This window comes from Leptonotus elevatus, chromosome 1 (assembly GCF_054856555.1).
Source record: "Leptonotus elevatus isolate MCC_2025b chromosome 1, RoL_Lele_1.0, whole genome shotgun sequence".
NCBI classification, from domain to species: Eukaryota; Metazoa; Chordata; class Actinopteri; order Syngnathiformes; family Syngnathidae; genus Leptonotus; species Leptonotus elevatus.
The window spans coordinates 52,766,839-52,784,703 of NC_141239.1; the positions used below are offsets into that span (position 1 = coordinate 52,766,839).

A 17,865-nucleotide genomic window follows, 5' to 3' on the forward strand; every position below is an offset into this window, starting at 1 on the left:
TTGTTTTATAGCAACGACTCCAGGACACATTACTGTATGCTATGCAGTACATGTATGACTAAGTGAATGGTATACTTATTCTTATGATTATGTAATTACTAGACAGTGGAAACAAATAGTTTCCAAAGTTTTGTATGTATTACAAATCCAATTCCAATGAAGTTGGGACATTGTGTTAAACAGTTGAAGGACAATGTTCCTCAACATACAATTGCAAGGAATTTCGGGATTTCATCTTCTATGGTTCATAATATCAAACGGTTCAGAGAATCTGGTGAAATCACTGCATGTAAGCCACTAGATCGAAAACCAACATTGAATGCCCGTGACCTTCGATCCCTCTGGCGGCACTGTATCAAAAACCGAGATCAATGTGTAAAGGATATCACCACATAGCCTCAGGACCACCACCACCACAAAACCAATGTCAATAAATATATTTCAGCGTTACATTTGTAAGTGCAACTTAAAAGCCATTTTTCAACAACACCCAGAAACGCCGCCGGCTTCTTTGGGTCTGAGCTCATCTCAGATGGACTGATGCAAAGTGGGAAAGTGTTCTGTGGTCTGACGAGTCCACAATTGTTGGTTTGGGCCAAAAGAGGAAAAGAACAATCTGGACTGTTATGGAAGCAAAGTTCAAAAGCTAGCATCTGTGATGGTATGGGACTGTGTTAGTGCCACTTGCATGGGTAACTTACACATCTGTGAAGGTGCCATTAATGCTAAAAGGTACATACAGGAGTTGGAGAAACATATGCTGCCATCCAAGCAACGTGTTTTTGATGGACGCCCCTGATTATTTCAGCAAGACAACGCCAAACCACAATCTGCACGTGTTACAAAAGCGTGGCTTCGTAGTAAAAGAGTGCGGGTACTAGACTGGCCTGCCTGCTGTCCAGACCTGACTCCCATTGAAAATGTGTGATGCATTATGAGGCATAAAATAAGACGACAGAGACACCGGACAGTTGAACCAGCATGCTTGATGAAGAAAAATCTTTGACATTAACATTTTGTTTAACATTTAATTAATATTCAGCCTTCTCTTGTTTTTTTCCATTCCCCCCTCCATACTCAGCATTGTGCCATGACTGTCAACCACTTTTTACCAACATGTCACACTGGGTATCAGCTTTAAGCACCGGTTTGGTGTGGCCAAGTTTTATGTCCTGCATGGTTACACATTTCATTTAGATAATAGCTTTGCTCTTTCAACCAACTGATGAACGTTAGAGAAGCCTAGTTATATGCTTTTAGTATCCCAGTGGAACTTTTTGGTGACCTACGCTTTTAAGTTTATTGTAGGTCCACTGCGTAAAGGCTGCCTCCCCCCAGGGCCTGATGGAGACCCAGGGCTTAAGTCAACACATGTAAAGGCAGATAGCGTGATTGTAAAGAAACCCTGATTGACTGCAAATGACTCTCAACGTGAGTCTACAGCCAGCATCTGCATTTGAATAGGAGAAAAGCTCATGCGTAAACATGGCTTATCACAACACCATCCTGCAAGTTGGTTTGCTAAATTTTTATATTTATTCCCTCTGTCATTGGGGGGGGGGGGGCTAACAAAGTTAAAAATGCTTGTTACTCTATGAAGTAAATTTTCCAGGTATCGGTATTTTGAGTAATACTCAATTTATATATTGATATCTGTAATTTTGCCACATACTTTACACAATAAAAGGCATGTTACTTTTTTTCCCCTCCAAGCTCCGTAAACCTGGATGACGATCCTAGATTGGGTTAGCTAACATCTACCATGGTGAAGATCTAACTGATATTTTGGGGAATATAAGGCATAAAAAAGACAACAATGACAGTCAACAGATTAGGAGATAAAAGATATTCCAAATGGCATTGGCCTTATTCAAGAGAGTTGGTTCCAAGAATGAATTGTGGGAAATGTGTTGTGTCTTGTGCCAACCTTAAAGCCACCAACCTCAGGTGTTAAAAAAATGATCCATGTAATCTGAAAAAACAAAACAAAACACAACAGGTAGTATTTTTCCCTCCCGTTTTGCTTAGTTAGTATCTTGTAAAAGTCAGTAATTGCCAAAGCGTTGGGAACATGTTGCTTTGATAGCATATAAGGCTACTAGCTCTTGGTTAAAACAACAACACAAACTGTTTTATTATTATTATATATATTTATTATATAATCCAAATTTGTATTGACTTAGAATATCATAAATCAAAATGGCGGGCATACAACCCGCCACAATAAAGGAAACATTTGCATTGCATTGCGGAAATATCAGAAATGCCCGGATGTTCGAAATTGTCCATCATTTTACTTCAGTCAGTGTCACATCAGTATAGGCCTGGCTATTGTTACCAGTCCTTTTTTTTTTAAATTTTTTTTTATTTTATTTTTTTTAACAATTTGTACTGCCATTAGGAATTGTGGGAATAGGCATACTTTTGCCACCTCTGCCCACTACGGGCGATGTACACGTTGTACTCGTCGCATATGACAGGTGAGGTTAAAAGGTGGTGGAGTTTTCTGTTTGTTTTGGGACTGATTGGTTGCTAGTGCGCCTCGATGTCTTTAAGGCTTTAGGGAGAGGTTCTGGAGGTTTCTGTGGGGAGAAGAAGGGAGTCAGACAGGCGACACGCAGTGCCGTCTTGGCCCCAGGGCAGAGGCTGGGAGTGCGAGGGGGAGCCAATGAGAGGGAGACATCCACTCCTTCTCGCCTGCCCGGCTTGGCTCTGCTCGGCGCGCCCTGTAATTAGGAGCTCCACTGTGGGCTGGGCGCCGCCACCGTGGACAACTTGGGAACGCCAGCTCCACACTCTTGTCTCTTTGTCTTCTCCTGAAGACTTGGTGGAACGTCAACATTCTCAACAATGAACGGGCAGCCATCACCTGCGTTCGAGGACAAGAAACCGACCCTCCGCTTGTCCCCGGGCCTGGCGGAGACTTCACCCGCCGACATGGGCTTCTACAGCGGCCACGGTGCTCTCCATGGCTCGCAGGACTTTTACGCAGCGCAGCAGTCGTACTCGAGTCAACACATGAGCCCTTATGCGTACACACACTACAACCTGAACGGCGTGGTCCCCGGTGGTGCATTCCCATGTGGAAAAAGCGAGTACACGTACCCGCACTCGGTGTACAGAGAGCCTGGGGTCTTCAGCAGAGAGACGCAGTCAACACTACCAGACAGTGGTGAGTGAACTCAAGTCCGACTAGACAATAGGATTTAAGTTGTTTGTTTTGTCAAATAAAACACTTCAATGCTACGAACGAAATTGGACACCGAGGTCCAAGTTTGCAATAAAAAAAAATACTGCAGTGCAAATAGAAACATTATCAAGACCGAATGCACCATAAACAAAACAAATAATAGTGTATTCTCATTTGGCATGGTATAATACATACAGCGAGGTAGTTGTATTTGTGTAAAATAATACACTGCGTCATTTAAATGTAAAAAAAATTGTATAGTTATGACTGGAAAACATATACTCACCTCATCTAGCTTATAACACAGTAGGATACTTAATATACACAACAAATTGATGAAGTCAAGTAAAAAATGTAAAGTTGAACTAATGTTTATTTTATTTTATTTTAAAATCGGGTTTGGTAATGATTTGCAGGTCACATAAAATTATGTGGCAGGCAGGAAATGAGGTGACTGGCCCCCGGGGTCTTGAGTTTGACACCTGTGCAGTACAGTATACAGAGTTTGAACATAATCCGTTCCTGCGAAGTGTTCAAAGTCCGAATTGTTCAACCTCTAAAACATTTTTTCCCATAGGAAATAATGTATATGCAATTAATCCATTCCCAAGCTCCAAAAACAGAAAAATCCTATTTTAATTTATATATATATATTTTTACATTTACATTTACAGTACAGTATTTAAACGATACAAATATTTATTTGCTGCCACTGGCACTGTTGTCTTTCTTTGGGCCCATGGCAAAGAAAATTGTCATGGAAATGTAAAAATGCACTCGCGAGTATGGAGCACCTCCGGGAGTATTCACGATCTGACTGGAAATGAGCAGTGCATCGTCTCCACTACCGCAACGTGAGCATTCGGCATTGCTCGGCTTCGCTCGGCTTCACTTAGCTACCCGTTTTCAAGATACGTTCGGCTTAGCTTGCTTTGCTTGGGTGTTCGAACTTCGAAAATGAGTTCAAACTCCGAGGCATTTCTTACTCAGATTTTTTGGTTGAAGTTCGAATTGTACGAGTTTCGAGACGTTCAAACTCCGAAGTTCCACTGTAGTTTTCTTCATACATACATTAATCTACCCCAATAAATCAGCAATTTCGCTGGCGTTGGGCCTTTGTATATTACTTTTCAGGAGACCCCAAACACATGATTTGATTAACATTACATAATCAAAGAGAGCAAGCCTTTTTCGACACTTTGGTTTGGTCATTAATTTGTAAACATACAAAATACCCACATGTGTAGACTGGCCAAACATACAGATAAAAAAAGAAAGGGAAAAAAAGAAAGAAGAAGACATTTACCGAAGTGTGTCTTATGAGGTTTCGGCCTGATGCCAGCGATATATTTTCTGCTTTTCCTTGGCCAAAAATAGTACATACCTATGAAAATATTTAATAATGTTATACAACACTTTATTTATTTATTTATTCATTTTGAACCTCTCCTCATTTATAAGAAAACATATGTGTTTTGTGTTCACTGTAATTCAGATTTTTGTTTTTTCACAATGTAGAATAGTTCCCTGTCAGGTCTTAGTAAAACATCTGTGACTCTTGGTAAAATAAACAGCACAAAAACAAAATATATTTGTGTTTGCTAGATTATTTCTTTATGACTTATACTGTTAGGAAGCTGTTTTATATTTCCCTTTCAAATGGTGCCACTTTTGTAAGGAATGTGCATTTGTGGGACAAGCAGCAGAGCGGAGTATGTGGGTTGTGTCCATGAAAAATTGGCCAAACCTTTCCTGCTAACATCTTATTTTGCTATTGCTATTGACCCTTGTTGTGAGCTTTTGGTACCCCCAGGTACCACCTTGCGACAAGTGATTAGTGGGTGTCTCCTCCAAGAATCAGCACACCACATTTGACTGATTTGGTCTGTGGTGTGACAAGGCAACTTCAAGCTGGTGTTTCTCAAAACAGAGTTGCAGCACTGTTTGGAATGGGCCCTAGTACAATCTCCATATTGAAGGCCGAGCTCACTACAAGATTAACGTGATGATATAGCCGACGGCTCTCTTTCCGGTCAATCCAGAGTGCATGTACCCAATTCCCAGCCTGATAAGGCTGCCAGGGGGCCTGCGACGATGCCCTTCACCATCAGGCCTGTTTGTGTCAGCAACGTGCACTGGAAGCTGAACATGTAGAGGAACGTTATGTTCAGCGATTAGTCCAGATTTTGCCGACAGCAGTTGAATGGTAGATTAAAAGTTGGGGAAGACACAGAGAACGCTATCCTGATTGCTGCACAGATAAAGAAGCATCTTTTGGTGTCTGGCGGCATTTCTGTGCAGAGCGATATCACGGTGAGATTATCCGACCATCAGCGGCAATCCCATATCGACAACATTTGCCCCTACAGAGTGGGTTTCATTACAGAGACTACCTCTAGAATTTGGGAGCAGAGCGGACGTAATGACCTGCTAACCGTCCGACCACAAGCCCATTGAACACTTGTGGGATCATCTTGGGCGTTCTGTTCGTGCCAGTGTGACCAACACAACCACGTTGGCTGACTTTCACCACATGCTGGTTGGAGAAGGGGATCTCATCTCACAGCAGTGTGTGACTAGGTTGGTGAGCAGCATGAGGCCGATGAGGCTCCTCATTGTTAATGAATACATTGTTACATTTCAAATATGTCACGTTTCTTCAAACTTCATCCAAATAGCAAATACGATTCAATTCAAATAAGCTCTTAGACATTTGGCAGATTTGGAAGATGTGGCAATTTTTTCATGTTCCCATCCCACATACTCCACTCTGCTGCTCATCCCCCAAACTGATTTCTTACAAATGTGGCAGTATTTGAAAGAGGCATTTCCAACAGTGGAAGATTTATTGACAAGCAGTATTGTTACAATAAAGGAATAATCCTCCAAATACAAATTTCCTTCTTGTTTGTGTTATACAATACATGCATAAATTTAGATAATTTTAGCCCAAATAAAGTCCACACCTGTCACAGTATGGTTCAAATCACTCGATTTTACACCCTATAATTTAATAATTTCCTGAAAATGTAATACAATTTGCATTTGACTAGATCAAAAATGTAGTAAAACCAAATAATGTAATACAAATCCTGATTGATATTGTGAAACTATTTTTTACTGATAATAATACATACCTTATTACATTATTGGAGATTTATTACATTTTCAAGTGGACATTTTTTCTCAAAACTGATAAGGTAAAAACCTTGACAGATAATGTAATATCTATGTTCATTTTCAGTCCAAATTTATAAATGTTTGCATTTTGAGAATCTAAGTGTCAAAACTTTGGTGTTAAATGTTTCAGAGTTGATTTCAACCTCCAGTAGTTGGAGGTCAGTGTTGGAGTTATTTGACAGGAGTTGATTTATTTAGTGTGAAACCAACTTTGCAGAAATTTTATCAAAGTAAGTTCCGCAAGCCTTCTGGGAGTGCTTAATGCTACAGTTAAATGCAACTGTTCTTTTTTTAAATTATTATTTCATATTGTTACGTTCATGTTTTATTGATAAACAAATACAATCAAGATGTGTTAAGTTCACTGTTACTGAGTTTTACTGTTATTTATATAGTAACTGGGAACCATGATTGAAAGTGAGTTCTTGCTCCTCAATTTATTTATATTTTTGATACACATTCATATATTGTAAAGCTTTTGTCTTGATAATCAATCTCCAGATTTCACTGCTTACAATATTGCATTTATACAGTACTGTGCAGATCAAATCAACAACCTTACAGAGATTTGTGCTGTTTGTGTGTGAATGTGTTTTGAGAGGTGAAAATTGAAAAAACAAAACATTGCAACCACTTCCTGTTTGTGACATGCTAACACACCCATTTAATTGAGAGCCCTTCCTACACTTAAAATGCATCACTATCAAACACAGTTGTTACCAAAAAAAAAGATGGCATAATTTCAATTAAACACAATACCATTTAATCGAGCCTCATGCTCTCCATAATGTGACAATATGTCAGCAGAAAAAAAAAGAAGCTTAATTTTCGTTCGTTAATTTTATCTTGTGTCCAGAAGGTACCTCGGATGATTTACAATTGTGCTTTATACTTCTACTGGAGCGACTCCAGTAAATTGAACCGGAAGTTCAGTGGTTTCACTTATAGCCACTTATTTATGATAACCTTTGTAATTAAAAAACAAACAAAAAAACTATTTTCCATTCTAGAACGGCTGAGTAAGTTACATGACGAGAGTGGTGTCCAGTTGTATTGGCAACGACCGACAAATAAAGTGCACCCATACATTTCTTCCACGCAAGTTGCATGCACTATTTCCTTCATTTACACGTGAGGATTTGAAAGGCATACAGTTCAGCTGCAGGAATTGCATATTTTGTAATGCAGATAGCTTATAAGTTGTGGTGTTCACGTCATCCTTGTCAGTTAACGGCCACGCATGGCGGCCATTCTTTCACCATTCAGAAATCATTTGCTATGTATAATTGGTCATTTGCACCAGCTTTTAAACTAAATATCTTCATATGAATGCAATGAAGCTGTTCAAGATGTTAATTTCAAAATACTTCTGTTGTGTGTTGAGTGTTTGGTTTCCAGGCACCGAGCACTCCAATATGAAACAATTGGATAGACAACGAAATCCAACAATCTCTTGCGAGCAAAGGGATGAGAGAACGATATTTATTTATTCATAGCACACTGCAGGAAGTTGACCATGTTTTTTGAGAACCATCCCCCCCAAAAAATCATGGTGACTTTCTGTGGTCTTATATAGAAAGTAACTTCTGGTGCTAAGTAGATGTTCTGGGTAAAAAAATACTGTTTAATGCAACTCGGTAATGATGACTCTGATGAAATTGTGAGGGTTACTGTTACAGTTCCCCATGTGGTTAATTATTTTACAGTACTTGTGTCCGTACCTTTTCCTGGGCCAAAAGGTCAAAATATGTTGGAGCTGAAGGATATTGGTGAAGAAGTTAAGTTTTGCTGTTTGAAATAAGGTTACATGTGTGATTAATATCTGTCCTTCAATGTGCAATTTAAACCATCATACACACAATACTCATGCATGGACTTTTCCTTTATTTCTCCTCACGGGATTAATGATCATCTTTCTATACAGTATATCCAAGGTGTATATAAAGTACATACTCCTTGGTATCCAAAGTGATAATTTTTTTCCAGGACCAAAAATTTAATAAAAGTAAGAATGTGGTCATTAAATGGATTTACAGAGGAAACTTATACAGCAGGAGACAATTTTGATTCCTCAAAGTTTCTATACTACCCACAAAGCAACACTTGTTGAGTCCAAGTAAACTGTTTGCCTCAGGACCAACAATGACAAACACACAAGTCATTTGGAACCGAGAGATAGAGATTTCAGATGAATTTAGCAATGAAATAACATACTTTGTTACAAATAGTGAGATTATATCAGTCAATATCTGTCACTCAAGGTACAATCTACACCAATGTATTGCATTTGACTGATTATTGGACTACAGTGTTACCTTTCATAACGTTTTTTTTTTTTTTTGATTCTCTGTTTCATGAATGAGCAGCGTCCAAGGTTTACATAGACCTTGTACAAGGCACCTAATAGAGCAGGCTCGTAGGCAATTTAAATTATGGAGGGAGCCACAATTGTTCATCACTGGTAATGGGCTGCCACATAAGACCACACACACTTCCTAACCAGATCTATGACAAAAATGCCATTTTAAGTTTGGACAAAAATTTTGTGTAAGTGAAAAAATATAGTGTTCTTAAAGGGACAGTTTGGAGAAATTTTAGATTTTTCAAAGTTCATTCATTTAAAAAAAAGAAAAGAAAAGAAAAAAACGATTAATTAATAATATGCATGCGAAAAATTATGTTCTGTGTAAATATGTTCTATAAGAATATGTTCTACATATGCATATATATATATATATATATATATATATATATATATATATATATATATATATATATATATATATATATATATATATATATATATATATATATATATATATATATATATATATATATATATATATATATATATATATATATATATATATATATATATTTAGGCCTATTTAACATGGGCATTTTAACAAAGCACAATATAAATTGAAATGTCTTTGTTTTGTTTTTGCTTGCGTCACCACAACATCCTCTTTTGGCCATATTCTTTCGGCTTTAATTTTATTTTGGCCAAATGCCGAAAATGCATATTTTTGCCATTTTCGGCCGAAAATTTTCGGTGGCCAAATATTCGGTGCATCACTAATATATATATATATATATATATCGATGTTTAAAACATAAATTTTTTAATGGAAATATTCAACAATACGTCTTACTTAGGGTTAGGGTTCACACGTTAAGCATGGAAGAATGTTATATTAATGGAACATTAAGCCTTAATATTTTATTTCAATGCTGTTTCAACAAGAAACAGATTGTTTGTTAAATACAGTGGCTCACAGTTATAAGCCTGAAGTTTCAGATGAATAAATACATTTTACATTTACTTTTGTTTCAAAAATGCTGAACAGCAAACCAACATTATTTGCATACACAGACACAATTATTGAACAGGCCACTCAAAGTGTGATGCCCCACGGGCCAGTAGTTACCATCCCTGTAATTAAACATCCTACGACTTTTGCCACTTTCATGACACAGTAAGATTACACAGTGAATTTTCTGTCCATTTTAAAATAAATAAATAAATAAATAAATAAATAAATAAATAAATAAATAAATAAATAAATAAATAAATAAATAAATAATATTGATTGCAGTCTAGGCGGCACGGTAGCTGACTGGTTAGCACGTCCACCTCCCAGTGCAGAGGACGTAAGATCGAGTCCGGGCTTCGGCCTTCCTGGGTGGAGTTTGCATGTTCTCCCCGTGCTTGCGTGGGTTTTCTCCGGGTGCTCCGGTTTCCTTCCACATTCCAAAGACATGCATGGCAGGTTAATTGAACGCTCCAAATTGTCCATAGGTGTGATTGTGCGAATGATTGGTTGTTTGTCTCTGTCTGCCCTGCGATTGGCTGGCAACCAGTTCAGGGTGTACCCCGCCAGCTGGGATAGGCTCCAGCACCCCCGCGACCCTTGTGAGGACAAGCGGTTAAGAAGATGGATGGATGGATGGATGATTGCAGTCATCCTATGCCAAAATCATAATTGTAAGAGCACCTTGAGAGCAATGTTTGTTTGGCACCCCCGATCTGACCATTTCTCCCCTCTGCTCTACTTCATGCACCATTCCCAACCCATCATATGATCATAGCCAGCTGTAAGCCACAGGCCAACATTTTATTGTTGAATGTGACTCAGCCCTGTTTTGACTCGCTTTCCTATTGCTGAAAACAAACTGAAGTGCTGTGGCTCTAGAGGGGGAAAAAAAACCTTAAAGAGAGACATACAACATAAGTCTACTGGCTCGGGTGACACCCCAAGTAATGTAATGAAGGAATCCTATAGTATCGTTTCAATAGAACTTGAACGCACAAATAAGGGCACCATTTATTGTCAGTGTGCCAGCTTCTGTAATCATCACAGTGATGTCACAAGCCTGCATGGGGAATATTGGAAATGTTTAAGCAGGATCATGTATTCCACGTCAGAGTGTCACTGAAGATTCATTTTAAATCCAAACTGGAGGAAAGTGGCACATGATGCAGTCTGTGGGCAAAAAAGAAAATAATCTGTGGTGAAGTCAAAGTTAAAGCGAGAACAGCAGTTTCCTGAGCTGTTTTCACATGGTTCCACAGAGTTTGAAGAACGGTACATTTCAGATACTTTCTCCATTCATTTTCTATGCTGCCTAAACTTATTAGAGTTGCGGGTGTGCTGTAGTCTTCCCAGTTGATTTTGGACGAGAGCCACAGACCCTGGGCTCGTCACCAGCCAATTACAGGGCACATGTAGACAAAGGTAGACAACCGTTACGACTCTCATTCACACCTCCGAATTATTTGTATTCTAAAAAACCTAACATGCATTTTTTGGAACGTGGCAGTACTCAGCTCATACACTACTGTGCAACAAACAGTCTAGCCAACGCAAGCTTTACAGCAGTCATTTGGACGAAGATACAGTTAGAAAGATCACATACAAGAAAATACAAATCTGATTTCAGGGAGCAGAGAAGAAATCGTAAAATTTTCACGAGAATCTGGTTAATAGAGGCTGTGCTCACTGGAGTACACTCACCTCTTTCATTTTTATTTGAAGCATATTAAAAAGTATGATTACAGATGTGAATGCTTGTTTGTCAATATGTGGCCAGTGATTGGCTAGTAACCAGCCTAGAGTGTATCCAGCCTCTCACCCAAAGTCAGCTGGGGTAAGCTCACACTTCCCCTTGACGCAGTTAGTTTCAAACTTGGATTACTTTTGTCTTAAAAAAAAACCATAACAAAAAAACAACAACTTGGTGCCACCATGTACTAGACAACATGAAAAGCCCACAGGTCTGTTCTTGAAAAAAAAGAAGAAGCTCAGTAGTGACACTGTGACTTGCTCAGAAAAACTAAAACAAAATAAAAAATATTTTGTTTATTTATGTTTTTATTTATGTGTTTATGTTTTTTTTAAATGTATTTATGTATTTATTTATTCAAACTTAACATGGTGTACCTAAATATCCTATGTTTTGTGTAAAATAAAACAGATTGTGGTCAGTGGAGAAAAAAATATGCTGTTTTTATTTACCCAAATATATATATTCTTTTTTTCTTCTTTTTTTAAACAACTTAATTTTAGGGCTGTAATTGTAATACTGCAATATATTTTTTTGCCTAAACAAGTGACGTAGAAAATTTATCTATGATGATGATTATAGTTAAAATTGGCTTTTTTTTTTCTACATGTAAGACTATAATACTAATTTAATTATCACTGTTGTTATTAAAAAGGCTTGTGTGCATTTGAACTGACCTTATCCTGTCGGCTTTATTTGACCTGGCAAAGGTATTTCTGTGTGAACAACTTGAAGAAACGCAAACTTGACAGACTGGTGCACTTCTTTGACATTCCAGTAAGCTGAAAATGGCTCCAGGGCACTTTGGCCCACAGCCACAAAGCACATCAGGTGTCACGACATGTCAGTCAGCCTTGGCCTTTGAATCATCCAACAACACCGGCTCCTTATCACGCAAGGCCTGTGGCCACGCCCCCCCCCCCCCCCCCCCCCAAAATTTATTAAAAACATGTTGTTTATTTCATGAATTCATATAGAATAACAGATAGCCTGATATTGGGAGACAGAGTTTTAAAATATGTGTACCTTTAAATACTCAAAACGGAGCTTTACTTAAAAACAAAAAAAAGATTATCGCTTCACATGAATGGAAAATTATGTTTCAAAACTTTGGCCACAATTCAATTGTTTTAATTGTTTTCTTTTGTAAAGTATTGATCATTCAGTTGGCTTCGATACTGTTAAAGAGCAAAAAAGTGATGCAAGAGCAATAGAGGCAATGTACTGTATGTACAGAATCAGTCTTCCAGACAACATGAAAAGCGCCAATAAATCTCCATCTCCCGCCCAGGCTCTAGGGGACACTCAGACCAAAATTATAAGTTTTGAGTGCTGGTGGAATTTCTTTGAAACGTAGGGGCTGTAGCGGCCATGGCTATTTCTGTGCTATATCTCTGCCTTGTGGAGAACAAGTTTAAGCTGGTTTTATTGTATGTGTGTGGAGAAAACACATGCAGAATTCTAAAATACAACTTTCTCATAGTAAAATGTGTAGGTGCTGGCAATCAACTTGTAAAACCTACCAGAGATGAGCAGGCTTAACATAACATTCTGTATGTCCTCCCACAGTGAAAGAAGAACCAGAGATGGAGGTTCGGATGGTAAACGGGAAGCCCAAGAAAGTTCGCAAGCCTCGGACCATTTACTCCAGCTACCAGCTGGCCGTCCTACAGAGGAGATTCCAGTCGGCCCAGTACCTGGCCCTACCAGAGAGGGCCGAGCTGGCCGCACAGTTGGGCCTGACACAGACACAGGTGAGACTCCTGTGCAGGACTGCATTTGGACCATTTCACCTATCTAATATGATTTATTGCAAAAGGAAGATAACCATCCGCTTCGATTGACACTGTCAAAGAGGTGCTGAATTCACAATCCCTGGTGTGTCAGAAAAGTTCCAGGACTGGTCTTACAAAAGGTAGATTTCAAAACCAGCCTACAGTTTCCCCTCTCAAGGTGGGACAGACGATCAACCAAGCATGTCAACAAAGAAATCCCGCGGCGTTTGCTTTGTTCAGTGTGCGAGAAGAGGTGAGCGTTTTGGCAGGACACCAAGATATGCCGGCTCACATCATATTCTCATATTGTAGACGGTGAATATACAGTATAATACAGAGCAGGTTTTCCTGAGAAATCTAGAGGAAGTACATCTGAAGCCGGCCCATTCACAGGGTTAAACCCTATAAAGAGGGAAAATCATATTTACAAAACAATTATGTTATAATCCTATTCTAAATTTAACCCTGTTTTTTCTATAACCAAACTGAAGGTCTCTAAAGACCAGTCCGTTGACACTTTCAGGCAAATACTAAGGCCCAGACCTCATAGCTGGCGTCAGTCATGGATAATGTGACACAGTCCACAGTCTGTTTTAGCCTCCTTGGTTGCCATGAACACTACTGTAGTGTATTTTAAATCAAATGTTCCGTTTCTGGTTAAGATCACAATATGTCCCGAACATCACAGCTCACTTCAATAATGCTTCAAGGAACATTATAATTAAGAAAATGTGTTTTGGGGGATGATTTATTTATCTTTATTAATATTCTAGTTTTATTGAAATATCCATCCATCTATTTTGCATACCTCTTATCATCATTAATTGACATTAACAGACAAGATGATCACAATCTCAACATGAGATTTCTGTGGCGGTTCATGATATTGTCATCTGAGTAATTTGCACGCCATCTAGTGGCGAAAAGAGAAATGACAGCACTTATGCCTCAGTTCAATACAAACATTTCATGACAACAAGTTGAATGCAATTTATATAAACATACAAATATATAGAAAGAAAAATAAAGATGTTATTGTTACATGTGCTTTATTGACACAGCTTTAATTCAAGGTTGAAAATCAACAGCTCACTTGCAACCAGAGAGCAAAACTTAGATGAATGTACAGTCAAGTGAGAAAGTGGTTGAAAATGTTGACATGTAAGTACAATAATTGTCTACATATTAATTCATATACTGTCACAAAAACACCTTTCTTACATAGAGAATACAAAAAAATACATTGAGATTAAATTACCCTGGCCAAAATTGTAGTAGTAGTAGTAGTTAATTGTTTGCTAACTGTTATAAAAATGTTATATATTTGTATCTGTTGTTTTTTAAATGCTGAAATAAACAACATTTAAAACAGAAATATTATGCATTTTTATCACAATTTAAAACATCTAGCAGTCTACCAGATGTCTCAATGTATAATCACTCTAGTTATCTTTTGGCTTTGATACAATATTTCAGATGGTGTATTCGGACCGTGGTTTAAAAGTGGTTGGTGGTTGATCCTTGCCCATCCTATTTTCCAAGGCAATTTTCATAATGCGTCCGCATCTGGCTGTATTTCCCCATAAGATATATTAGTCAAAGATCAAACATATGCACACTAATTGCAAAAGTGCTGCAATTTATCTGACATGGCTTGATGTGATACTTTGAATTTCAGGTGAAAATATGGTTCCAAAACCGTCGCTCCAAATTCAAGAAACTCTACAAGAATGGAGAGTTTCCATTGGGGGACATTGCGCTGGAGCACAGCCCAGAGGCGAGTGATTCAATGGCTTGCAATTCTCCTCCGTCTCCGGCCGCTTGGGAGAACAACAGCAGCGGCAGCAACGCCACCAACAACAACACAAGCAGCAACGACACAAACAGTAGCAGCAGCCTGAAGAATAATACAATGCTGGACCCTACCAGCAGGGGGCAGGAATCCTATCAGCCCTCAGGTGATTCCTCTTCTGTCTACATGGAGGAGTACACGCACCAGAATTGGTACCAGCAGCAGGACGCACATTTAGTTTTGCAGGCGGGGGCCACGACCCATCACCCATCGTCATCGGCACCAGCTGCTCCTATTGGAGCCGTTTATTGAGTCCCAAACATACTGGAGACATTAAATGGACACATTCAACTTAAACAGGAGGGACGTTTCGGGATCATCCAGAAATATCTGAAGCAGGATGAAAATGTACTTTTGATACTCAATGTTTTAAACATGACCAAAGTGCAAAATTGCTTACTTCATGCCTTTTATAGTCAAACGCCGACAACTACTGATTCTCTTCTAGATCAAGCTTGTTTTTTTGGGACTTTTTTCAAGTGAACAGAAAACTCCTTTTATGTATTTTGTTCCTATTTATCTTCTGGTATCATTCAGGCAGACACGAGGTCCTCATTATTTGATAACTTCAGCTTTGCAGTTTCTGTAATCATATCATTCTCTTGCCCATGGCTTGCAAATTGACATTGGAGCAGTGTTGCAAAATTGTCACCCAGGGAGAATTTTTTTTAGTCTTGGACCCCAGTTCAGTGCCAGTTTGAGAAGCTGATGGTGATAAAGCTTTACTCGTATCAACTTTATGTTGTTTAGTATCCTAATCTTCAATCAAAGCCTTTGAGCAAGCTGAGGTTGCTGCGGGTGAATCTTTATTACTCTTTGAAGCACCCACTAAATAGAGTTTTGGTTCCACTGCAGCCTGCCAGATAGACTTTCCCTGGCTTTGCGTGAACGCCTGCTCTAGGAGTTTGGTGTTTTTATTAGTGGCAGTTTTAAGCTCAGTGGGTAGCATTGCTGATTTGGGCACAGAGGACTGGGGATGGAATGAATACTGGTAAAGTTGAATGGTAACATCCAGTTGGGTCCCTCGGCAAGAAAGCGTTTTGCCATTTCCCATCCATGAAGTTAGGGAGGGCATCTGGAATAAACTATGCCAAGCATATCATGCGAGTTACTCGCTATGCTAACCCTGACGGACAGGAACGAGGTCGAAAGTAAAAATAAATAAATATTTCATGTTTTTGTGGTCGAGGCCATATGTAATATCAAATTATTGCTTATAGTTTACGTTGAGGTGAGGGGAGGAGTTTCATGTAGTCAGCCATACATAGCCTTGTTTAATAGAAAACTGTGCTTTTGGTGTCATCGTGTGGCATTTATATACCAAGTGTGGGTGTCAAATACTTGCAGGTTTTCACTATTCGTGACACGGCATCATCCCTATTGCAGTCTTTGCCAACCCACCATATAATATAACGATAATCTCGTCTCAATTCACTCACAAATTGACCTAGTGTACAATCTGGGCCTGTTTGGTTGAACAATTACATATGTAATTCTACCTTGTTCCATTTAGTGGAAGAGCATTTAACTGTTCTGCCTGTCATGTTTTTGACATGCAGCATCAGTGGCGCATGCGTTTTCAGTATATAAATGATTGAAAGACTATGATTCAGTCTTTGAAAGCTGATGTTGAAATAAAGCAAGTAGCCCTTCAAGATACAGAAATCCAACAAATTGGAGGGCGTCGTGATTATACCTCTTTCTCAACTGTTGTTTGACGGTGAAGGCTGAGTCATTTAAAAGTCGTCGTACAAGCACGACATGTGGCCGCGATGCTCATGACACTCGTCAGGTGAAGACTAATTAGTGTGAGAACATATGAAGAGGGTGAGCCGAGGTTGTGTGCTTTACAGGCATGTCATCTATCAAGCTCACTCATTTGTTGGCTCTTTGAACTTTTTGGAGTTATGTTGGAAACAGAAAGCCAGGCGTGGCGTATTGTCGTCGTCGTCCTTACGTCAAAACACCACTTTTAACCAAACCCTACCAAAGTATTTCAGCCCTCAGTCTGACAATCAAGACTTCTGTAGGTGGTGTCATTCACGGGGCAATTATTTTGTCATTTAGGTATGAGGATGCAAAAGGTTTGTAATTAACTTTTCAGTGGAGCAACATGTGCCGCCAGCCTCCGCATGCTACTGTATTGCTTTCTCTCTCGTACTCATAGGTCAGGCCATTAGGGACCGAACCGCTGACCATGAGCCTTCTGGTTTACTTTGAATGGAACGGGACAATTAAAGAATCATCAAATAAGAGGAAGGAAAAAAGGGATCAAATCTTCATATAGGGAGTTGTTTAGAATTGTTTGTCAAGTTGCCATGATGACAGCATATCAAAATATCCTTTGTTGTTTTGGCATCCACTTCTAAACGTAGGAGCGGCTTCAAGACAACACCGTCACACTGTGTGCTTTATTTGTTCTTAACCAACTGCTGCACTCAATTCTTAGTCTCACTTGCCCTTCTTATCAAATAGAATCAAGTCAGAATCTCTAAAGTAACATAAAAAAATGTACATTTACCTATATATGTCATAGAAATGGCAAATGGTGCTAAAACATTTGATAAGAAAAGTATATTTTATTGGTATGTGCCTTATTATTTTTATTTATATTTTTGAATCAAATTTGGTACAACAGTCTGTATATTTGAAATAAAACATTTGACTTGACTAATTGGCTTGTGTGCTTGAAGTCATTCAGAACATCGTCAACTGTATTTTGTATGCATGCACTCCTATGGAAGGTTTTGGGAGGTGACATGACAGCAGACACTCTGGAGTCTTAAAAATCTAATAACACA

At 38.8% G+C, this 17,865-nt stretch overlaps 1 protein-coding gene across 1 annotated transcript; it reads left to right on the top strand.

Annotated features, from left to right (window-relative positions):
• The first annotated feature begins 2,502 nt into the window (after positions 1-2,502).
• Positions 2,503-17,652, top strand: LOC147184604 (homeobox protein Dlx3b-like). Its single transcript, XM_086080551.1, has 3 exons — positions 2,503-3,172; positions 13,007-13,191; positions 14,891-17,652. Exons 1-3 carry the CDS (start codon positions 2,851-2,853, stop codon positions 15,314-15,316), a joined length of 933 nt encoding a protein of 310 aa, XP_085936677.1. The 5' UTR covers positions 2,503-2,850; the 3' UTR covers positions 15,317-17,652.
• Positions 17,653-17,865: the final 213 nt, after the last annotated feature.